The following is a 25,873-nucleotide window of genomic DNA, read 5'->3' on the forward strand; positions in this document are numbered from 1 at the left end:
CATTGCAGTTGATTGACAAGCATAATCAAAGGATGATTTAGCATCATGTATAATTTTTTTTAAAAAAACTAAACTGGATTTTATTATCTGTCTCATTCATTATCTTTTTATATTGCTTTCCCTCATTCAAGAAATCAGTTTGCTTTTATTGTGAACATTAAATATTTTAAAGACTGGTCATACATAGAGTGACCATATGGAAAGGAGGGCAGGGCTCCTGTGCCTTTAAGAGATGTATAGAAAAGGAAATTTCTGCAAATGTCATTTCTGCAAAAGCACCTGGTGAAATTCCCTCTTCATCACAGCAGTTAAAGCTGCAGGAGCCCTGCTATCTTGGCCAGATACAAAAGAGGGGAGGGCTCCTGCAGCTTTAACTGTAGTGATAAAGAAGGAATTTACCAGGTGCTGTATGCATACAAGTGACTCCTGCAGAAATTCCCTTTTCTATACAATTGTTAAAGATACAGGAGCCCTGTCCTCCTTTCCATATGCTCACCCTTGACATATTAATATAGTGAGAGGCGTTATACCCCCATGGTAAGGAAAGACACAGGATATGAAAGTATTTTATATGTTTTAACATATAAAAGGCTACCATTAACCAACAATATGATCTTCTGTGCTTTCAAATGGCAATACGTTCCACTGAACTTCATGGGATTTACTTTCGTGTAAAGACGCAGGGGACTGGGCTTCAATCTTTAGTTTCAAAAGCAGAAAAAGTGGTAACACCATTAAAATATAATGTGGTAGTTACTGTCTTAGAAAACAAATTTTATCCTTAATTATATTTTTTTAAATGGCTAACAATACATTAATCCTTCTAAAAACAATAAATTCTAAAACAAAGTCTCAATGAAAGAATTAGTGATCCAGATCATGCATAATAATGGCTCCATTCAAACCACTGGTTTGCAAATGCAAAAAAATCCACCACAAGAACATATGCTTGCTCCAGCACAAATGCCCCCCTTATCTTGTCAACCTTAACCTCTTGCTGGCCATATCTCCATTGTTATCTCCTATCTGAGATTGGAGATAACAGCAGGAATTCCCCTGTGCGCATTGCTCCCTCTCCCTAATTCCCACCAGGGGGATTTCTTCTGGGAAATGGGATTGGAGGCCCTTTGGGAGATGCTCTGCAAGCCAGACTGGGTGGATTATTCCCACAGGCCAGGGGTTCTGCATCCCTACGCTATGAGGTCCCATATAGCAATTTAATATCTACATGAATTTAATTTACATGAAACCACTTAGTTTGAGATGAAGTGTCATCAATATTGTTGATGAGAGATTGCTGATAAGGGATTCTGAGGGATTGTTAGCCAGTAAACTGCATCTCTGCAGGTAAGCTTATCTCATCATTGGCTTTTGTGGAGGGCTTCTAAAAAGCCACACTGGACTGACTTTATTTGGAGTGTTGCTGTCACCTTTCTCTAGCGCTGAGCTAGATGTCCGTGTCATTGCTGGGCAAGTCCTGCTACAAGGATACCTCGAGAAAGGGGTTGCTTGGCTTCTTTTAAATTGTTTTTGTAAATGGTTTTTTTATATTATGTTTTCCATTGTATTTTTATGGTTTTAACGTTTTGCAAAGCTTTGGGTATTGTGTAGCATAGAACTGTAATTAATTATCATCATCATTATATGGATGACACCCCACTCTATCTTTAATTTTAATCAAATTCAGGTGAAGCAGTGGAAATGCTAAATCATCACAGGATCATGCTAATGACTGGATAAGGGCAAATAAACTGAAGCTCAAATCCAGATAAGATGGAGGTACAAGGCAGTATCCAACTATGCCCCAGCGCTAGCACTAATGACGTTGCACCAGCATAAATCAACACTTGAGTAACCTAACTAGTGCTTGCTGGGGTAATGGAAATAAACAGCAATTTGCCACCAAAATTGCCCTAGCAAGTCCTAGATACATAAGCATTGCTTTACACCAGTACAATGTCACAGCACTAACACTGAAGCTACAGTGGACACTACCCACTGTAGCTATCTGGTTTGTCAGCCTAAGGAAGTGGTGTTCACCCTGTGCTGAATGGCGTTGTACCACCCACCCACCCCAAAGGAACAAGCTCATAGCTTGGAGATACTCTTTGTTTTTGTTGCCAAAGGTTCAAAACCAAAAAGTAGCCAAGAACAGCATTTCATCAATACAATGCTAGGGCACATCTGAAGAAGGCCTTTCAGGACAATTGTTCAACTCAGAAACCAAGGAGGAAAGCTAGAAATCATAGCCTAAATAAGAAATAAAAATTGGCCCTGCTGAATAAATCCATCTGTTAAACATTACCTATAGTTTAGGAAACAAGCTGATCTCTCAGATTAGTGCTTCTTCGCGCTCTTTGAAATTGCACCGATCGATATAGTATAAAAAGCCAAAAGGGAAAATATTGCAATGGTGGCAACAGGAATGGGTAAGTAAAAGAGCTATGAGGCTCCCTTAACATCTCTTCTCCCAGCTTATTTACTCATAAATAAAGCAAGAAAATTATGCATGCTCTCGTTGATTGTCCTAATAGCTCAATTTCACCCCCTGCTAATAGTTTGCTATTGAATGACTATTCTGAAGGCTTACACATTTTGATAGGATTGACTACAATTACTTGGTGCCCTTCAGTGGCATCATGCCACTTCAATAAACACGAGCTGTCTTCAGTAAATAAGCTCAAGAAATCTGTTAAGACAATAAAAGATGCCAATCTGAATAGGACAGAATCTATTCTGAAGGGAGGTGGAGAAGAAACCGAGGGGACAAGCATAATCGTAATGGGCAAGTTTACTTATCCTCAAATTGATGGGGAAAATGTCAACTCAAGGAGCTCTGCCAAGGAGAAATTACTACACAGCATATGATAGCTTCTTCCAACAGCTAAAGCCCATATTGGTTTCATCAATGAAAAGCTGAAAATGTGTATAAACGTCTGTTGAAAGTGTGGTTGCGAGTACAAGCGGAAGCATGGAATAAAGACATGGACACGAGAGCTTGGATTAACTACGGCTCCTTTATTTATAATAACTGGAATCCCTCCCTCCCTGGATCTGCATAGGAAAGTGCAGGAATTAAAACCTTGTCTCAGGCCACCTGACTGGCTTAAGGGCAAGCCACTCTCCAAAGCAAGGAGCCAGTAAATCCATCTTCTTGCTTATGTGGCACTTTGTAAGTGTGCGGAGACCGCCCCAAGACACGCCATAATGACAGCGAGTAGGTGATGACAGGAGGGTCTCCAAAGGCACACCATATCCTGGCACTTGAGCCGCACAGCCCCCCAGGAGCAGGCCTCCGGACATGCCAATCACCAAAAGGTGCCAGAGTGCTCACCGTCCCTGTCTAATACTCTCAATTCCCACACATTCCCTGCCACAAATTATCCTAATTACGCACCCTTCCCCAATAACGGCACCAGTACGAAGTAGGCAAAAACCATGAATGGAAAAAAATCCTACTTACCCTTCTCTCCGACGGGAGCGACTGGCTAATCCCATATTAAGAACAAGGCGGGAGGGTGGAAGCCAAAAACGAAAAGAGGCTGAGCCTCGGGCGGGCCAGCCTTTTATAGCTGCAGCCCCACCCATGCCTCACGTGGCTCACCTCCTGAGCCGCGTGAGGCATCTTTCCTCCTGCCTCTCCCACCCTCGACAGCCGCTTTCCCGTCTAAACCGTTGGCTGGGCGGGGAGCGGATATTTAATGGAAAAGATGCCATATTGCGACATCTTCTGCCTTGTTGCCCCAGAAGCAATACTTGTGGCCGCTGTAATGATATGTACATGCTAATCGAGATAAATCCCTGTAGTATTCTAATGCATATATTAAGCATATTGTTGTTAATAAAGCACTTCTACAGACAAGCTGGGGGGATGAACTTCCAATTCTCAATGGATTAGATCTCAGGAAATGCCTTAAGTAAAAAAAAAAAGGGGGGGGGAAGGCGTCCTACCAAACTCCAAAGCACTCATCATGTATTCTGTTGTCTCTGCTACCAGGATGTCATCTAGAGAGAGAATAGGGGAGTCTATCTTCCACATCCTCTCCAGTGTTTTGGATCATGGGTATTTGTGCATAAAAAAATATATGTAGTAGTCACATCTGATGTTCAGACAATTAAGGCCACTGATGTGTATTTTTAAGGAATCCCTCTTGGGTGCAATGTATTAAGAAAACATTTTTTATTTATATTTTTGCTTACCGGAGGGTCCAGATCCTCAGCTTCAACTGTTGTGATAACGGTGCCCTTGACTGCATCAGGAGCAACCATGCCCCTGTACAGAGGTTTGCTAAATACTGGGGAGTAATCATTCATATCCTGCAAAACATAATGAAGAATTTACTGCTGAAGCTGAAATGAGATGATGGATACATTCACAATGGTTCAATCAAACCAGGCTCCGTTCAGTCTCCTCCCATTAGACAACCGATTTTCCACTGTCAGGCCATATGGATCCTTTATTTTGACAATATCCATACACAAGACTGACATTCAAGAAGAAGATGCAGCATTTTCAGCGTGTTAACATGCGAATGGCTGGCAGACAGCAGATCTGTTTCATCAAAACAATTCTCTCTCTCAAATAAGGTTTCCAGGGACTGCAGAAATTCTCATAGAAGTTGCTTCTCAAACAGCATCCCAAATTACAGTCTTTACTAGTTCGATAAACTGGATGAGCTACTCCACTCCTGAAATGATGCATTTCATATGTCACAAAATATCAGTGTGGATATGGCCTAGTCTCACTGTAAACCAGTCCATGAGCTATTGCAGTTTTTATACTGAAACCCACAAGAACAATTGGGAGCTTTTGCATTAAAATGTAAAGACACATTTCCTGTAATGGTCACATTTTTGACAGTTACTAACAATTTTTATGAACCGCCCAGAGAGCTCTGGCTATTGGGTGGTATAGAAATGTAATAAATAAATAAATAAATAAATAAATAAATTCCTGAAATTAACATAAGTTCTATGTCAGCACTGGGGCTTTGCATTTCCAGTTTGGTGCAACATGTTTCCTATGCTGTTTCAGAATGTAACAGAATGTCAGTGTGGAGAAGACAGAGTGAAGAGAGACTGAAAGAACTGGGCATGTTTAGCCTGGGGAAGAGAAGATTGAGGGGAGACATGATAGCACTCTTCAAATACTTAAAAGGCTGTCACACAGAGGAGGGCCAGGATCTCTTCTCAATCATCCCAGAGTGCAGGACACAGAATAACAGACTCAAGTTACAGGAAGCCAGATTCCGGCTGGACATCAGGAAAAACTTCCTGACTGTTAGAGCAGCACAACAATGGAACCATTTACCTAGGGAGGTTGTGGCCTCTCCCACACTAGAGGCAGCTGGACAACCATCTGTCAGGTATGCTTTAAGGTGGATTCCTGTGGACTTGATGGCCTTTCCAACTCTACTATTCTATGATTCTATGAAGAATCAGATGTATTATATGCATGCACACCTGTGTGCATACAAAACTGGGCTTGCTAGGTTGGGTTAAATATTTTCAAGACCATCCTTTCAAATGCAACAGACCTTTTTGTCCTATCACAAAATGTGATTCTACTATACAGAATATTGTACTTTATGGCAGCGAAACAAACTTGCAAAAGGTGAAATCTGAATATGGCTAAGTGCAAGGATGTAGGACTAGAAGGAAGTGAAGATAATAGAGGGCAGAAAATGTGCTGGTTATTGTTTGAACTGGGGCCGCTTCACCCAATACATTTTTCTATGAGGATTGAATCTCAGTGTACACGCTTACTGTGATGTGTGAATCATAGTGCAAGCATTTCTCAGTACACCAACAGGGCCAACAAAGCACTCTAATTAAATGAATGTTTCTTTTTTTCAAGTCAAGTATTCAACACACATAAAGAAAAATATATATTTTGGAGGGAACATCATACTCAGGCCTGTCAAACATTGCTACGTCCCTTTCTTGTGCATCTATTGTTTCTTGATAATAGATGACAAATTCAGAAAGCCTAAACATTTGTGTTCATCTCCCGCATGTCCTTATGTCCTTAGCGTTGCGAAATCAGAGGCTATAAATAGAAATGCCAAAAAGAGGAATGATATGGAACATCCTCTGATAAGAATGATACAGAACACCCTCTTTTATGGGCAATGACTAGAAGGCCCTGCTTATATTTCTAAGGTAAACAGATCAGTAGCAAAAACAAAAATAAAGTACAGCCACAAAGTCACTTTGAAAGCTGAAAGGCAAAGAGTTTTTATCCTAAAACCACCTTTTTGGACTGAGGCAATCCTTACATAAGATCTTGGCTCAGGAAAAGTTGTACGATTCGCAGCATCAAGTCTTCTTCCATAGACACCAAACAAATTTCATTTATTTGAGAATTTGAGAATCCTGTACCCTATGCTGTGAGCCTGCAGCATGCAGGTGAGGCACAGGGCATCCACACACAAACCGAAAGACTCCTATTTTAGACTGTGGCAGCTCCTGACATTTGCCAACTCACCTTTAGCAGGACACTGATGTCACTTTCTCCAACCTCTGTTGGTTATTTCATTCAAAAACACTCAAGGGATATCTCCAGCTATTAGGAAACTATCTCCTAATAATTGCCTTCCATTACACAGGACATCAAGCAACCGTCCTGAACTATTGACCAACAATCTGCTTAAACTTAATAAAGGAACTCTAAAAACATTGAACTATTGTGTTCCTTCCACTCCAAATCTACCTCATGCTTACATAGAAGGAACATAGAACAGTTAAGTGGGATTCATATCTAAGTCTGTGATATAGGCCATAGCTAGAGAGGGCGATATCTCGTGGCGATCCCGGAGATTGTCCCTGTGCATCCACATGATGCACAGGGGATTCCGGGAGCAGGGAGGGATGATCCCTCTCTTTCCTCGGGATCTTGTCCCACCCTTTAAGCCCACTTTTCCCACCGTCTCAGGCTGTTCCTGAGACTGCGGAACATGTGTGCAGGCATCACGGTCTGTCCCGGCTCCTCATGGTTACTCACAAGGAGCCAGGACCCATGCACGGGGCGCAGAGCTCCTAAGGAGCTCTGTGCCCATTGGGGAGGGGGGGAGTGGGAAACATTATTTAAAATAAAAAAACCTGACTTTTTGCACATGAGTGTTCATGAGGTCTTCTCCTTTAATATAAAAAAACACAAAATGGCGGGTGCAACGTCCTCTCCCTCCAAGGTCATTGTGCGCCATGTGTTAACAGAGGGGGAGATCTCACGACAAAAATACCGTGAGATCCTCACCCCTCCATCGTGCAAGACCCGGCAGGTCTAGCTGAAGCCTTAGAAGCATAGAATTGAGTTCAGTGGGATTTACATCCAAGTATGTACTCTTAGGGCTGCAGCCGTCAATGTGGAAATTCACTAATTTATTTTCCAGTTGTAGAAATGTATCTGCCCCATGATCCCTTTTTGTTCTCCTTATTTCACTGTTGTTGTGTTTGGTTCAACATCTCCTACCAAGTCTTGTTAACTGGTACCAGTTCTAGTGTATGTATTTTGCATTTGCTAGATTGCAGCATCAGCAATATAAGCATGTAAGAGCCCCCATTGCAAGTTAATTGCCTGCAGAAACTCCATGTGGTCAAAGTGAAGTGGTGGTGGTGGTGAGACTTTCTGGCCCTGACCTTCATGTTACAGTACCTGTTGTGCTAGATCCCCACCTCTCAAAACCCATGCGAGTGGCTATTTATGGGTGGCACACTGTTTATGCGTGGCACACTTACATATGTAGGCACCCCTTTGAAGTTGTTTAGGCTCATCACACTCCCTGTTCTTTAATCGCATAGAACTCCTTCACATCATTTACATGTGAAGGAAGTGAAGGGTAGAATGATTTAAAATACATTAGGCTGAGAGTGTGGGAGAGCATTTAAAAATTCAATCCCTCACATTTAGTCTTAAGTGGCAAAGTTCAAGAAAAACCCAACCCCTCAATTTGCTTTTGGGAAACTTTGCACTTAATTACTTTGTACATTTCTACTGTTGGTAAAATGTAACTGCAATGACCTTTAGAGAATTTCATGACGAGACTGGAAGTATTGGATGTTAGCAATTTGGCTAGAGGGAAAGGACACACAGTGCTTGTGAATGTACACCTGAACAGGCAAAATTATAGTTTTAAATGTGCTGCTATTTTCCCCCCAAACTAAAAGGTTATAGATATTCAGCCCATTTTTATTATATTTTTAAGAAGACTTTGGAGAGAGAGAGAGAGAGAGAGAGAGAGAGAGAGAGAGAGAGAGAGAGAGAGAGAGAGAGAGAATCTTGGCTATGGATAGTATATGTGAGATGGAGGAATCAAATGTATTTTAAACATTTCTAAATTTCTTAATGAGTCCTAGTAATACAGCTACAAGAGTTCAAACAGAAGTAAGTCAGCATCCACGATAACACAGAAAAGGATGCTTTATGGTTGTAGAACATCATCTTCTGTAGCTGAGAATGGGAGCCCTGTAACAGTGACACATATGTGCTGCAACAATAATGAGTGGATGAAAAAACTCATATAATGCAAAACAAATTTCTACAAATGTAAATAATCAAATCCTATGAAGACTGCCTTCACTGTAGCCAGTTCTTTTTAAGAACCTTCTGTAGCTGATCTTTCATTGGTTTGAACAATGAAATACTTACTGTATTGCCACTATCTTTAGAAGAACATGGATGGAAATAATTTCATGTGGGTTCTAACTATGTACCCTAGCTGATTGAGAGTTCCATTATTTTCTTTATCTTAAGTAATCTTTTGTTACTTAATAATAAAGCAACAAAGCTCATTTGTTTTATGAGTGAGTGTTATCCACATATATACATCTGAGCAGGAGTGTTATTAAATATTTGTTTAAGATAAAGAAAATAATGAAAATGGCAATCCATTTGATGCAGTATAGTAAACATACAGTTTCCAGCAGGGTAGCCATGTTAGTGTGTTGCAACGAAAACAGAAAGGTTTCCTGTGGCACCTTGCAGAATAACAAATGCATAGTCCATAAATGCTTTTGACGTAATACATTTGTTAGTCTTTAAGGTGTCATAAGGCCATAATTTTTACTAAACATATAGTTCCTCCCTTCCAAACTATTGTTTGTATAATGATTCTGAGGCCTTAGCTAGACCTACCTGCTAGCCCGCAACGGAGGAGGGAAGATCTCGCATTGTGTTTAATGCGAGATCCCTCCTCTGTTCACACATGACACACGAAGACCTCAGAAGGGCAAGCAGCACATGAATGCTCGTGCGCATAAGGTAAATGGTTTTTAAAATTTAAATTACTTTCCCCGCTCCCCCCACCCTACCCCCGATGGAGTGCTGTGCCCCATGAGCGGCTCCCAGCTCCTTGCGAGGAATCATGCAGAGCCGGGTCAACCCACAGCATCTGGCCACACGTTCCACGGTCTCGGGCTCAACCCGGGACCACAGAAAAACCAGGGCCAAAGGGGAGGGCAAGATCCTAGGGCAAGGGAGGGATCATCCCTCCCTGATCCCGGGATCCCCTGTGCGTCACGTGGACGTATAGGGATGATCCCAGGGTTCACCTCAGGATAAAGACCCATCTAGCTATAGCCTGAATTACAAATGCACCCCAAAGGAACATCACAAGTCTCTTGGGTGATTTCCTCCAGTGGGTTTGTGTATATGTTAAAGAGCACAGAAAACAATATTGTAGTACTCCACACTAAAGTTAGGAAGGGCAGTGGCCTCCAAGTACTACCTTCAATAATCTCCATGTCAGAAGGAGAATGATAGCAATGTGCTTCTTCAGGCCCAATCCAGACAGACAGCTCAGCAGAATACAATGGTCGATGGTGCTGAAAGCTGCTATGAAGTCCAGGAGAATTAACTCCCCAAGTTTTTGGCCCAGTCCAGGTCAGAAATTGGAACATCCAGACTTTCAGTCCCCAAAACTTTCTTGTTTCAGGTAGAAATTGAAAGGAGTAGACAGGCATGCTTTTCTTCTCAGATTTCATGCGTAAGTCTATGTGAAGAGTGCCATACTGGAGAAACGTTCATGAATTCTTGAATGTACATTATGGGCTCTTGTCTCCTTGCTAGCCTGGGAATAATACCATAATGAAAATAAAGACTGATATACAAGATTTCCTGAAGCCATCTCTACTGTAAGTCCAGCTGTCATCTTGGCTCTAGCAAGATCTGCCAACACCCTTATGTCAAGAGCTAAAATGACAAACCATCTTTATAATATTTAAGGGAGTGTATCCTATAAGAACTTGACACTGACATTGTAAAAGAGGAAACAAATATGGTAAATACGCCCAAGGTTGGTGAAGGACACAATGGGACATACTTCTTGAAGACAGGGAGATAGAAAGTGAGGATAATGAAAAGTGGCCTGTTGGTTATTGCCTGCTCAGCTCAGTCTTCTGCGTTCTATATTCCTTTCAATAAGGTCTACATAGAAGTACTGCTTAGGGAGTTGCAAGCAATTTAAATAGATCACAGAGTTACTAGCCTATAATGGTAAAAAAGGTGCTTACTGATAGCTAGTGTGGTTTCTTATACAAGATGAAGGTAAAAGCAGATGTTGTGGGTTATTCAACAGGATCTGGAAACCAGCTGTTTGAATTTCTAGAAGTGTGCATTTGTTTTCAGAAATGAATGAAAACACACATGTATAAACGAATGAATGAATGAAAATAAAATAAAAATTTGGTCGCTTATTTTTAGCTGCTTTGCATTAAAGGCACTGTTTCGCTTTCCTAACTTGAGCGCCTGCACCTTACCAAGATCATGAAATATTTCCTGCCTGAGTGACCTTTCTAGGAGTCTCATAACTTCACAACATCACCCAAAAAGCATGAGTCAGGTAGAGAAGAGGAAACACTCCCACTGTTATTTTCTTCTGAGAACGTATCTTTGATGTAGAAAATATGGCTTAAAACTTCCCAAATAGTATTGTAAAGAGTCAGCCCTCAAACCAGTACGGTCGCTAATTACTTCTCCAATTCTGAGGTGGTCCCCCCTTCCTCAATAAAGTGAGTACTCTTCAGTGAGCCTCCTCCAATGGCCCTCAAGATGTCTGGGTGTGTGTCTTAGAAAGTTTTCAGGATGTTCACCGCAGTTCACACCTCTAATATGTTTTCATTGATAGTATGTTCTGCTTCCTTTCCACTCCCAAAAGAGTGTTCGTGGCGGCTTAAAATATTTCAAACCACATTATTTTAAACAATAAAAACAACACTACAAAAAAGATACAGTAACGATCTTACCATTCATTTACTGGGGAGGGGGCAGTTATACAACCACCACGTCCATTGCCCTTCTGTTTCGCTACAGCCAGGGTGGGAGGTGGGAACAGCTTCTTCTTCATCTCTCCCATTATAGTCAATGGAAGGAAATTAACTACACCAGGCCTGGTGTAGAGTCTCACTGTTTCTGTGGTAATGTCAAGAAAATGACAGGGCTTTGGGCATGGCATTTTCATGCCTTCTACTGGCATGCCCTGTCTTCCAGAAGCCCCTAAACCAGATTCCAGAATAGGTTAGGAATAAGGCTGTAATCCTATACCCCATTGCCTGGAAGTCACTTACTTTGGGACTTACTTCTGAGTAGACATGAGTAGACAATGTAAAGAACATAACACAAAATAACAAAGCCAAAAGAGAGCAGAATCACCACCATCATCATTTTTTAAAAGTACAGGGATGGAAACTGAAAGCATGAAGACTGAAAGATATGGTGATTCCATCATTTAATTAATTTTCATAATTTACAACTGCTGAACAGTATTTACATCATTGAACACTTTCTTTTGGGGGACATTTTCTCACACATATTTTCGAAAGATGACCAAGGAAATACAGGGCTGTTTCCTATGTGCTTAACAGTATAATCCTACATATTCAGAAGTAAAACCTATTCAGTTCAATGGGACACGCTTCTGAGTAGACATGCACACAATTGCACGGCAAGTCTTCTATGTGTGTTGTCCTATAGACATATTTGCATAGGGGAATAGATGGAACCATGCAATGGTGATTTGCATGACACAGTTTAAAAATAAATAAATCTCCCAAGTTTACTCCACACAAAGCTAGCTACAATGCTAGAAATGAATTGACTGCTAAGTTATTTGAGGCCATTTGTAACTTTTGAACTGTCTGGGTTTATAATTGGGATGATAAACCCAAATCTTATGGAAATGATTCCCACTTAATTTCATACCTCTGTTGAATGAATGAATGAATGAATGAATGCTTATTTGTGTGTCCTGAGTCAGAAATATTCAGCAGTGAGGTTTTTACAGGGAGTTAAAGAACAAATTTTAAAGTGATTAAAGTCAGCACAACAGAACTTACTAATATTGGGCAAAATGACCCTTGTCATGAGAACTGGCATCTGCTAAGATTTTTTTAAAAAAACAAACTACTAATAACGAAGAGAGACTGAAATTTTGTCCTAAACATTTTAAGACATCTTTAGGGAAATGATAGATTCTTAGTACTTCTTAACCTCAGCTCAAGTTTTTTGTTTGTTTAAAAGTCTTGATTGATGATTAGAGAACCATGTAATTTCATGAAATATTATCACTCTTGCTCACTGTCATTCTCCCCTCCCTCACAACTGTTTGCAACATTATTCCATGGCTAGAGTCCATTTCCCCTCCTGCCGGCAGCCTAAAGAACTCCCCTTCCACCTGTTCAAGTAGCGGAGAGGGAGTGTTCACTTTCATCTTCGTCTCCCTCCATTCTGGAACTTCAAGTAACACTATCACTGCCATGACAACACAATGCATACTGGATAATCTAACACAGCAGCTACCTTTATCTTGATAGCAGTTCATCAAATGAGCAATTTATCACACACTCGCTACTGCACACTCACGGTTTTTCATGCATCCTTTAGATGCCACCATCTGCCTCTCGCAAGCCTCCTGCTCTTTCTTGCCTTCTTTCCGCCACAAAATAGATCACCCCCCCCCCGCAAAAAAATCTGACTTTTGTGAGGGGGAACTGAATGTGCTGGCATTTTCTGCTGTGTGCAGGAAAAGCGGTGCAATGAAAACGGTCCCTAAATAGGTGACATGGTCTTTGTTTACTTCCTCTTTCTTCTCCAGGAAGAAAGAGGAAGTATTGTGGGACAGGAGCAAGGATGGAGAAGTGACAGTGGGGACACGCAATTCCCCATAATAAGAAAACAAAATGCAAGGTGGGGGCATTGTGGAGAATAGGTCCAAAGAAGTCCTTGCCTTGTTATGAAAACATTCCTGGGCCACTTTTGGCCATCTCTCTTATGACAATCTGAAAATGGTAACCTTCTGTTATTATCTCTCCTTAAACAGACCTTAAACTAATTGTAGTCATGTTGTTAACATGGTACAACAGCCTCTTTTTTCATATTTAATGTTCTGCAAGCCCTAAAGAAGCTAATTATTTAAACTAAGGGATAATGTTCACAATGAAGTATATGAGGCAATAAAAGGCTTAAGCAGACAATTAAACACCAAAGTGAAATTCAAGATCCTGATATCTGCTAAAGCTTTTTTTTTTTTGCAAGTACTGTCCAGTGTACTTGTCCTTTTCTTTTCTCCAAAGGAAAACAAAAGAAAGAAAGAAAGAAAGAAAGAAAGAAAGAAAGCGTATCAGCTAACAATGTCATTAAAGGATTTGTGACAATATGCATTTTGAGATTTATGAGTGAAATAATGAACAAATGAGTGAACGGGAAATTGTACACACTCAGTACAGGATAGTATTTGTTACCAGCTTCATGTACTGTAAATATTAAACTTTTTTAAAAAAGGTGAAGGAGATAGTGTAGTATTACTTTATCCAAACATAGCAATAGCTGTGTGGAGTGGAGTCCATGGTTCTGATCCAACTCCACACAGATGCTGTTCAGACGACATGCTGAGCCATGGTGGTTAAGCATTTTGAGCTAGACATTGTGGCTTAGTGTGTCATGTGAACCATGACTTAGCATGTTGTGTGAACCATTCCTAACCATGGTGGCAACATAACCACAGTTTAAACACAAACATGAACCATTTGCTATAAAAGGGTTAGTGGCCTAACTATGGGCCTTGCTAGACGATGGGGTAGCCCGATGCGAGCCCCGGCCCAGCCCCTGTGCATCCAGATGACGCACAGGGGATCCCGGGCTCAGGCAGGATTAACCTTCCCTTGGTCCGGGATAACCAGCACCGGTTGTGGCCCCGTACTTCCTGCGGTCTTGGGCTGAGCCCGAGACCGCGGGCACGTAGCCCATTCTGCCGCTTTTCCCGGCTACCGCATTTACTCGCAAGTAGCCAGGAAAAGCAGCGGACGTCTTCAAAGGAACACAGGCAAGGACAGTACTAAGGACAGCCTGTACTTCCCCCTGCCAATTTAGGTAAGAACTCGTCAATCACGGCTGCCAATACACACGGAGCTTTCTGATCTTGCCTAAAAACCTTAAAAATCACTAAAAATCAGCAGATGGACCTATGTGCTTCAAAATTGCCATGCATCAAGCCCTTCTGAAGACCTACTATGGTGCTAATTTCCAGGTCTGTATCTGTAATTTCATTTCTTTTGGGGGGGAACTACCTCACAAGATACTAGTCCTCAATGAAGTTTGAGTTATAGAAATTCACTAAAAATCAGGGGATGAACCAATATGCTTCAAACTTGGGGTACCTAAGACCCTATAAAGAGGCTAGCATGGTGCCTAGTTACAGGTCTTTACCTTTAAAAATAATGGAGATGAATGCATTTTTGTAAAGAGGGAATGCTAAAACTTTTTAAAAAATCACTAAAAATCAGCAGATGAACCTATGTGCTTCAAAATTGCCAAGCATCAAGCCCTTCATCGGTTCTATCATGTTGCAAAGCTGCAGGTGTGTATGTTGAAAAATGACAGCGTATTTTAAAAAATAATAATTTTAAAACCTCAACCTTTAAAAAAATTCCTAAAAATCAGCAGATGAAGCCATGTGCTTCTAAATTGCCATGCCTAAAGATATATGTAGAATCTATCAAGTTGCCAAGATATGTGTCTTTACCTTTAAAAGTGACGGAGATCATAGAATCATAGAATAGCAGAGTTGGAAGGGGCCTACAAGGCCATCGAGTCCAACCCCCTGCTCAATGCAGGAATCCACCCTAAAGCATCCCTGACAGATGGTTGTCCAGCTGCCTCTTGAAGGCCTCTAGTGTGGGAAAGCCCACAGCTTCCCTAGGTAACTGATTCCATTGTCGTACTGCTCTAACAGTCATGAAGTTTTTCCTGATGTCCAGCTGGAATCTGGCTTCCTTTAACTCGAGCCCGTTATTCCGTGTCCTGCACTCTGGGATGACCGAGAAGAGATCCTGGCCCTCCTCTGTGTGACCACCTTTTAAGTATTTGAAGAGTGCTATCATGTCTCCCCTCAATCTACTCTTCTACAGGCTAAACATGCCCAGTTCTTTCAGTCTCTCTTCATAGGGCTTTGAATTCAGACCCCTGATCATCCTGGTTGCCCTCCTCTGAACACGCCCCAGCTTGTCTGCGTCCTTCTTGAATTGTGGAGCCCAGAACTGGACACAATCCTCTAGATGAGGCCTAACCAGGGCCGAATAGAGAGGAACCAGTACCTCACGTGATTAGGAAGCTATACTTCTATTAATGCAGCCCAAAATAGCATTTGCCTTTCTTGCAGCCATATCACACTGTTGGCTCATATTCAGCTTGTGATCTACAACAATTCCAAGATCCTTCTCAGTTGTAGTATTGCTGAGCCAAGTATCCACCATCTTGTAACTGTGCATTTGGTTTCTATTTCCTAAATATAGAACTTGGCATTTATCCTTATTAAATTTCATTCTGTTGTTGTCAGCCCAGCACTCCAGCCTATCAAGATCACTTTGAAGTTTGTTTCTTTCTTCCAGGGTATTAGCTATCCCACCCAATTTTGTGTCATCTGCAAATCTGATAAGCGTTCCCTGTACATCCTCATCCAAATCATTAATAAAAATGTTGAAGAGCACTGGGCCCATTTACAAAAATGCATTTAAAATTTAAAAATAATCCTAAAAATCAGTGGATGTGCGGATGTACTTCAAAATTGCCATGTATCAAGCCCTGCTTAGGTTCTTTTATGATGCAAAGTTATATGTGTTTTTCTTGAAAAATGAGGAGGTTACATCACTTTGAAAAGACTGAAACTCACATTTTAAAAAATTCATTGCAAGAAAACCGATGTACAGATCCGTCTAAAACTGGACATGCATAAGCATCTCCAAAGTATCTGTAAGCTCACCAAATTTCATTGTTCTATCATTAAAAATTAATAAGTTATAGGCAATTTTTCAGACAATGCATGTCAATGGAAAAAAATGGCATCCGAATAGCGTTTCGGAGGTCCGAATTTTTCTTTGGATTCAGATCCGAAATGAAACGGGGGTGGGGTGTTCTTGAAATGACCCGAAATGAAACGGGCCTGTTTTGGAAGATCCGAAATGGGCTCCGAAACGAAACGGGGGGTCTGTGCACAGTCCTAATTCTTATGAAACAAACTAGGAATTATTGGTTTGTAGCTGTTCTTACCTCGGGCATACCAGGTTGGGCAGTAAGGAGATGGAGCAGGAAAACCCTGTCGGCTTGGGGGCAGGCCCAAAAAAGGTCTGGTCATGCAACCACAATAGCTCTGACAATGAACCAGTGTCCTTAACCTATCAAGAGGAGCCCCCTGAGTTTCCACTTCTTAAAGAGCAAATCCTAGACGGTTGATATATCAGTATCTTCAGTCTCCTCAGGCCCAAGGTGACCCTTTGTAATAGTTGGACCTTGCTATCGTTCCGCTTGTGGGCAATGCCTGGGAAGTGGCGATCCAAGTGAGGGCCTTCTCGGTTCTGGTGCCCTCATCTTAAGTAGTTCACTTTTACTCTCTACATCAGATGTATCTCTTCACCCAGACCTTTGGGTCCTTTTGATGTTCTTTGAATGTTCTGTTTTGTTGGAACTGTCTACTGCATTTCTTATCTAGCTGCTGGTTTGACATCTTTAGGGTTTAATAATAGTCTTGTATTAATACTGTGTTTTGTATTTTATGTAAAATAAAAATAAAATGTAAAATGTAAAATAAAATGTTTTGTAGTGTATGTAAAACACTTTGTAATTTATTATGAAGAGCAGTATATAAATGAATTAATTGAATAATTATTGAATTAAAACCAACAACACACTACTTATCTAGAAAGCTAGCACATCTTAGTGAGAGTTAGTCCACGTCCAGGAATGTTTTCCCATGGAGGAGCAGTCAAACAATTGATACCCCACCTGGACTCTGAAGTATAGCATCCCAGCATCCCATATGATGTTTCCATAGACATATTTTGGCTTTTAGGGGGAGACATGGGAATTGACACAGGATCAGACTAATAGGGATCTCTGCTCATGATGAAGCAATCAGATACCACCCACAAGCTGAGCAATCCACACTTTGAAAACTGTACTAAGGACCAGTGCACATGTTACAAATGCCACACCAGTCTACATGGCCTTTGGTTTCATGTGGTGAGCTATCCATGTATAGTGGGCTATCATACAGACAGGGCAGGCATTTACAGCATTTCTGCAGTAGCATGGGGAAAAAATAGCCCAGTTTGATTGGAGTCTCTAGATGATGAACATATGAGTAGTTCATCCCATGACAACAGTCTCGTGTGGCTTCCATGTGAGCACCTTGTACTGTATGCACCGTTGGTCTTAGTTCAAGTTGATGACAGCACTCTGACTACTGCTCAGTGCAAATATACCCCCAAATTGGCTTTCACAAAGCTATCTGTAATACTGCTGTTTGAAGAATAAAGAACAATAAAAACAACCAAGCAATGGACAGATAGAATTTAGACATTTTCCAGGAAAGCTTTTATATTATATGTAGAGATAGAGATAATACGCCTTATAAAAAAAAGAACCACCTGAAGGGAATGCAGCCCTCAGGGCTGCTACTGATAGGTCTTGCACACTGTACATGTGAATCCCTGGGGATGCGGCCAATAGACACTCTTTTGGCAAAATAGCAGTGGCTATATTCCCTCACTCTCCACAAGATTCTGTCTGAAAGTTCTTTTATTGTCTGACAATTGACCAAACATAAATTTCTTGCTGGTAAAAGAGTATGACTACTTTTAAGCGGGGCATTTTTCACCCCCTGTGTCATGTCTCAAAAACTGTTGACAGCTGAGGCTTGAATGCACTCATTTCTATAGCACCATCAACTGCAGGGGTCACAACTCACAGGGAAAAGGTACTTAGCCAGTAGCCAGTGTATATTAAAGGTCTCATTTGACATTGATCAGTTGATGGACATCTGGATTATCATTCCGAGTAGCAGTAATGTTAGCACTGATAGACATGAAATAGAGTAGTATCCAAAATAAGAAGCACAAACAGACAGACAATACTGCTCATGTAGTTATAGGATAAGAAATAGAAAGTTTAGGATGGGTGAAAAGCGTTTTCCAAATGCTGGCTATAACATCTAAACTAGCTTTCAGTAAAGAGAACTATAAAACCAATCTAAAATGTAATCAGTAGCAGTAGCAGCGGCAGAAAAAGAAAAGACTGGAGTCAAACAGATCATTATATGACAAATGTATTTAGCAGCAGACTCCTTTATTTAAAATGGCACAGGCTTGAAATGTGGCGATAGACATTTGTCTTGGTTGCCTCCTGCCCTCTCAGCCTCCTACACGTGGAAGGGAGACGTGGCTTCTCAAGTTCACTGTCCTCACGGTAGAAAGCTTAATATAAAGCAGAGTGGACTGGGACACACACAAATGTCACATCATAATCAGCTCGTAAGGAAGCTATACAAGAACTTCTCCAAATTCCAACTACAAACGCCCTAGTACAATTGCTGAAATGAATGATACTCACAAACACTAAATGCATCCACAGCTAGCAATATTTTACTTTAATCTCTTTTTGGAAAACATTTTTTGCCTTCTATAACATACCTCCTACCACCTAAAACCACCTTCCCCCAACTTGGTGCCATCTCAATGTGTTAGACTACAACTCCTAATATGCAGCTATGCTAGCTGGGGCTTCTGGAAATTGTAGTCTAACACACCTGGGGGCTGTCTTCACGGCACCGAGTCAGCACCACCTTCTTCCAAAAACCAGTGGTTTTCCTCTCCTGCAGTGGTGTCAGGTAATCCCTGCAATGGAGAGGGAGAGCGGGATTTCTGGCAGCCATCTGGGTACTGCAGCCACCCCATGCCCTCTTCCTGGTGGAAGGTGACCAATTGCCAGTCACCTCCCACTGGGGACCATCCTCAGATTGGCCCTGAGTGACGTCAGATGGCAGAAGAGCCGCACTGACCTTGCTCCCATTGTAAAAGTCGGGACTTTTTCAATGTGCAGCTTTGCAGGAAAGCTCCATGGTGGCTGCAACGCTGCATCTGCATCATATAACTGACACAGTGAAGATCTGGAGGGAGCTAGTTTGGGGAAGGCTGCCCTAAAGCTAACAACCAATGTTTTTGTTTGACAACACTGGCATCGTTTGGCAAGTGCCACCCTCTTCTGTTCTGAGCACACGATGATTGAAAATTTCCTGAGTCAATGATTGAAAAGTTCCTGAGTCAATTAACCACAGTTTCCCATTGTGTCCAAACCAGGAAACAATGGTTACAAGGTTTAGAATAAAACTGGATCTGAAACCAACTTCAAACCATGATTTCAGATCCTGATTGTTCTGGTCCTGCTAACCATAGTTTCCTAGTTTAGACATAAAGGGTAGTTATGCTTATTTAACCCAGGAAGACTTTAGCCATGGCATGCTGAGAAGGGAGTATGGAAGGGGCAGCATGAGGATGGAGCATGCAGGCACAAAGCTTGCACATAACTTTTCTTAATAAGCTGAGATATGTATGACCGAATCAGGTGATTGTCTTTATTTCAGACTATTCAGTCACTGACTGACTATGGCATACAGGTCCATGCAGGCTTTAATATATGTATGGAGTTTCCAGCTTTCCTTTCAACGATTATATCTTTCAGGGCTCTTGGGAAATCCTTGGATCTAGAAAAGTTCTATATGAAGATCACAGATTCTGAAAACACAAAGAATGGGCTGAATGCTCTTTATTTCTCTTAATTCTTAATGTCATCATATTCTTCATTATCATGCCTTCACACTCTTGAAATTGCAATTATTTGCTCTTGTACTCATTTGCTGTTTCTGAAGAATTTCTTAACCATGCCAAGGAATCAAAGGGCTTTATGGCCACTTGTAATTGCATCTGAAATTTGGGAGCTATTTTAGAGATAGATGCAATTTTTGCTACTTACTCCAGAATAGATGAAAATAACACATTTATTTTTGGACTTCAAGTTAGATTACTTTTATCATTTGTCTGGAGAAATCACTGTGAAATGCAGGGTCAGTCCAGAAAGAGAATACATTAACAGGGATTGCAAGAACGTGTGGTGATATGCATAGAATATGCATTCTAATGGCTGGCAAAAATTAACAAAAAAACTTTCAAAGGCATCCTCCCCGCCCCACCACCACAAAAAAAGTTAATGAAAAGGAGGGTATATTTCAACCTTAGCAAAAGTGAAATCCTAAACTGTGAGTGCTTCAACTCAGATCTACTGTCTAACATTTATTGACAACAATGATAAACAACAACAGAAATAGGAATGTACGAGAATTTAATTTCTGTTCACAAGCTGTGTGAACATGCCTCATTTCCACTCCTGCACAGGACAGTGTGTTCTTCAAAAATATTTTCAAATTCCCAAACTTGTGTTCATGCTTGTAAAAAAATGTGAATTTTTTTGGGGGGAGGGCATTTTATGCTTTACTCGGGGGGGGGGAGTGTGCATTTTCAGAGGGCTTTTTAAAAAAATGTGCTCCCCCCCCCCCATTCAATCAAAATGAAAAAAAAAATGCAAACAAGGTGAGACAAGCTTCAGATTGGTTTTGGGGGAATCTGGGCAACTGCGAAAATTGCTTGTTTGCCCATCCTTAAACAGAAATGCCTCATTTACTATACATGATAGAGAAATAAGTTAAGTGGCCAGAAGAACATGAAACAGACAAGATAGGGATGGAAGAGGAGGCAAAGGATTAGGCGAGCAGTATAGACTGGGAAGGAAAGTGTAAGATGCCACAGACATGAAAGAAAGATGAAAAGAATAAGTGTGCTGCACAAAGTTTTCTTGAGAAAGGACCTGGCATACAAAGTATAAAAATAGAATGTGTGAGGTGTGACTCTCTGAAACTTCTGCTATTGCTAACTTCCTTGTGATATGCAAAGTCACCCTGAGAAACAACAGCTGATCACATCTTCTGACCCTTAACCCTCTAAGAAAGCAGGCTTTAAAAGGTTAACTTTGAGAAGGACACCTGGAAAGGGAAAACAATGAGAGGTGTGTCTGGGTGGGTGTACGTATGCACACTTACGTAAGTACAAGATGTGTCTGGCGAAGACGCTCAGGTTGATCTGTTGCACATATCCATTGTGAGAAAATGTGTAAAATGATCTGGTATCAGACTTGGCAAATGGCTGAGTGAATGAGGTACTCAGACTCTTGCGGTAAATGTAGGTACTTTTATTACCATTTATTTGAAATATTCCTCAGGCAGAAGACTTGACAAACTAAACCATATCACCTGTACTTTCTCTATATTTCCTTGATTAAAACCACTGAACAATGGGAAATGAAATAAGCAAAGCTCATGTCTGTCTTGTAGATAATGTCTTCTCAGATAATGATGGCATCATCATCATCCCAGTCATGAGTACTTATACCTATAAGTCTCTGAGCTGTTCAACAACATCAGGATATCATTTCCTATTTTTTTTCCAAGGGGGCATTAGAGCCATTTCACACATTACACATAGGCAAACCTGTGTAGGTGATCAATGGATATGCAATGAGTTGTGTACCCACTTGCCACATGTCCTTACCACATTGACTTGATGTTGCTGCCTGTACTCTTACAGATTGCACCTAAAAATCCAATGTCTGAAGTGGACCTTAAAGGCAGTGAGACGAAGGTAAGCATATTGCACAGTAAATCACAAAAGCAGAAAAATGTATACTACTCAAGCAGCTCAAACACAGTCAATTCTTTTGGAAAGCTAGAACCTCATAACAGCAGAAATTGAAATTCCACTGAAGTGCATACAAGCAGTTGATCCATAAGTGAGGCTCATAAAACTATGGGTTTATGCGGACTTAAACTGATATATAGATGTTGCCACTTTGGCAAGCAATTCTGTTGAGTGTTTATTTCAATCTTTGGGGGATTTTAAAGGATTCACCAATATAATTTTGTAACACAGAGATCTATGAGCCAAAGCATAGCTCTGCAATTATGTACATTTGCAAAGCAATTATATTTGTTAGTACAGTACATTTTAAATGTGAACAAGTTACTGCTGTAAAAAGTCTGCAGATTTATGCAAATAAAAGGCAATGAACATTAGAAAACTGTAGGGAAAGGAGAGGATTTCTCTTGGGGGTCTCTGCCTTTGCTAAATGCATTTGAGTCTCTGTTTAATGGCACCAAACAGCAGATCATGTAAGCAGATAGGGAAAAATTAATAATTTAGCTCTTACCCTTATTCTCACAGTGACAGTAGCAAGACCCGGCGGCATTGTTCCCCTAATATCAAAGGCCTCCACTAAAAATGTGAATGTTGCATCTGCGCCAGAAAAGGACTCAAAATCCAAGGACTTTAGAAGTGACAGTGCCCCTGAAAATTTGTTCAATGAAAAAAACTGGAGTGCTTCCCGGGTTCGTATTCCATAGGTAATATTGGATCCAAGGTCAATATCTTTAGCCTAGAGGAAATAATGAACAAGAGTTTGGCTTACAGCTAAAGACACTGTACATACATTTCATAAGATAAAACCTTGGAGGTCAAACATTATTATTTTTGTAGCTTTTTTCTGAGTAACCATTTTCTCTCAAGTGTGTGTGTGTGTGTGTGTGTGTATACACATAAACACATACACATGCACACACAACATGGCTGTGATCCAATAAAGCCTAACACATGCATTCTTCCTTCTCATTCTGAACTACAAACTGTAGGCACAGTACCCAATGCAAGTGCAGCAGAGCCCAACGGATCCCTTCTCTCTAGTCTACCTTTCTTTGTTTCGGAATGGAAGCTGAAATGCCTAACAATCTAGTCTTCTCTGTTATTCCCCAGATCCTGTTCCTCAATTGTATATATTTATTTAAATTTAGTTCCACTTGACCCTAACCCCACATCCCATTATGATGCTTGGCAGCTATCACATAGGGCATGTCTAGACCTGGCGATATCCCGGGGATCGCCTGGGATCATCCCTATGCATCCACATGACACACAGGAGATCCCAGGGGCAGGGAGCGATGATCCCTCCCTTTTCTCGCAATAGCTGGGATGGCTTTAATCCCAGTTTTTCCCGTGGTCTTGGGATTGTCCTGAGACGAGGGACGTGTGGGCAGCTGTCCCAGTTTCTTCCTGGTTCCTCGCAAGTAAACGCGAAGAGCTGGGAACTGGGCATAGGGGGTGGGGGGAGTGTGAGGTTTTGTTTTTTAAAAAATACCTTTTTGAAGGCGCACACCTGCGCTCGTCTTCAATTAAAACCCCAAAAAACCCAAAATGGCAGCCACGATCCGTGCTCCCAGGGTGTCGTGTGCTGCGAGTAGAATGAGGGGGAGGATCTCAAGATTACCATATTATGGGATCTTCCCCCTCCACCTCCCTGGTGTAGACATGCCCATAGTCAGTGTTTACAGTCCATTACACTTCCTCCCCCACCCCCCAGTTTTGTGGCTTGGCATGAAAAACAGAAGTGGAAGGACGGGAGGAAGTATCTTGCACTAGATTACAGGCAATACGCAAACAGATCTCTGCTGTCCTCAATAACGTCCTCATTCACTTCAAAGGAAGAAAAATATCTGCACACAAAGCTGCTCTTTCCCCCCCTTTGGAATGAATGGGGCCAGACACATGCATCTCTTACAATTCTAATAGTTATCTCTGGTTCATTAGTGCACTCTAGATCATAACTCATATGTTTCCCTCTTACTGGTATACTTTTAGAGTCTGTATCACTATCATAAGAAAGGAGTTTGACTCTATTACATAGGCTCTATAGATTCAAAGTAATGCTAAGATTAATAAGAAGCAATAACTTTGCAATTCAATTTTAAAATGCACCATTGGAGTGGGGCGGGGAGCTAATGGTGGCTCACGATGTTTTAGTATTAATCAAATTATAAATATTGAATAATTCTTTTAATTCATTTATTAGGAAGACTGCCAGTGTTATAGCCATTCGTCCTCTGCCTTTTGTAAGTTAAAACCTCAGTATAAATTCTAGAAATGTGTAATCATGAGCCATCATTTTTCCTACCATCACAAGTAATTTTTCTTTTTACAGGGAGCCAACCAGATGGAACATTTTTATTTTTTTAACACAATGAGTTTATGACATATTCTGCTTGATTGACAATATCCATGGAACTCCTGCTCCTCTTACCTCTAAACGAAGAAAGACTGTGCCCGGGGGCAAGTTTTCAGGAATAGTCACTATATAAGAGGCATTTGTGAATACCGGGCTGTTGTCATCAATATCCAAAACTTTGATTCCCAGAGTTAATGTTGTACGACGGGCGTCCACAGCTCCATCTGTTGCTTCAACAATGAGTTCATAATAATCCCTTTTTTCTCTATTTAGCTTCACGGAAGTGTAAATGCTGCCATTGGATGTTATGCGGAAAAGATTGTTGAAGTTCGCCAAACTGTAACGGACTTGGCCATTTACTCCTGCATCGGGGTCAGTAGCCTAAAAGGTAAGGAAACATATATAATCAGAGGAGAGGAGCTTGTCCCCAAATACACATTAAAATTGATTAAAAACATACCATACATGATTAAAACATCTTTAAAACATCCTGAAAACATCCTAAAATTTCACTGGATAGGCCTGCCGGAATAGATCAGTCTTTATTGCTTTTTTTAAATTCTAAAAGACAACTGGGGGGGTGGGGGTGGAATCTTAAATATCCTAGTCTAGTTAAAGTATGAATTAACTATTGAACTATTTTTTATATTTTTATGAAAATGTAGGGTGTAGAATGACTTTTGAACACAAATGTTCTATTTAAATGTTCATGTAAGTTGTGCATTTTAGTCTGTAACCATTTCTATGTTTTACAGAATTCCGATACTCTAATTCTAAAACTACCAGAAATCATATTCAGATCCCTGTAACTTTAAGAAAGTCTGGACATCCAAGGCTGTTTTATTTATTTACTTATTTATTAAAACATTTTTATCCCACCCTGTATCACAAGAATCTCAGGGTGGCATACAGATAAAATCATACATATAAAATAGAACAATAAATAAACTATTCTAAAACAAATGAAACCATTAATATGTTAAAACCAATATGAATTTTTAAAACACTAAAATCCAATTAAAACAAGATTGTGTACAAGCTGGTGGATTTAGTCATCAAAGGCTTTGTTAAAAAGCCAGCCATGTCTTAACCTGGCACTGAAATGAAGCCAGTGCTGGCGCCAGTTGAGCCTCCAAAAGGAGGGCATTCCACAGCCAGGGTGCCACAATGGAGGAAGCCCTCTCCCATGTCCCACCATAGTGTATATCTCACATTGGTGGGGCATGGAGAAGGGCTCCTCTGATAGATCTCAGATCTTGGGCAGGCAGATATAGGGTGAGGTACTTCCTCAAGTATTGAGGTCCAAAGCCGTTTCCAAAGAACAATGTCACTGAAAGTCCCAGGCAGTTGAAAACCAGCAAAAAATGTGTGGACTTAGCTGCTTGGGTGCTATATCCTTAAGGCATTACAACTGGCTTCAGCAATGTTACAAGTAGGATCAAGGTGTACATA

The 25,873-nt window shown here is 40.9% G+C and overlaps 1 protein-coding gene across 1 annotated transcript in view; it reads right to left on the bottom strand.

Annotated features, from left to right (window-relative positions):
* The window catches only part of PCDH15 (protocadherin related 15), a 451,284-nt gene that overhangs the window by 128,888 nt on the left and 296,523 nt on the right, over positions 1 to 25,873 (bottom strand). Inside the window, exons 20-22 of the mRNA XM_063132951.1 lie at positions 24,497 to 24,802; positions 22,577 to 22,801; positions 4,201 to 4,317 (exon numbers count right to left, since the gene is read on the bottom strand). Coding sequence (XP_062989021.1) covers positions 4,201 to 4,317; positions 22,577 to 22,801; positions 24,497 to 24,802 — 648 coding nt within the window. The remainder of the gene's footprint in view (positions 1 to 4,200; positions 4,318 to 22,576; positions 22,802 to 24,496; positions 24,803 to 25,873) is intronic.

The sequence above is a fragment of the Elgaria multicarinata genome, chromosome 8 (assembly GCF_023053635.1).
Source record: "Elgaria multicarinata webbii isolate HBS135686 ecotype San Diego chromosome 8, rElgMul1.1.pri, whole genome shotgun sequence".
NCBI lineage: Eukaryota > Metazoa > Chordata > Lepidosauria > Squamata > Anguidae > Elgaria > Elgaria multicarinata.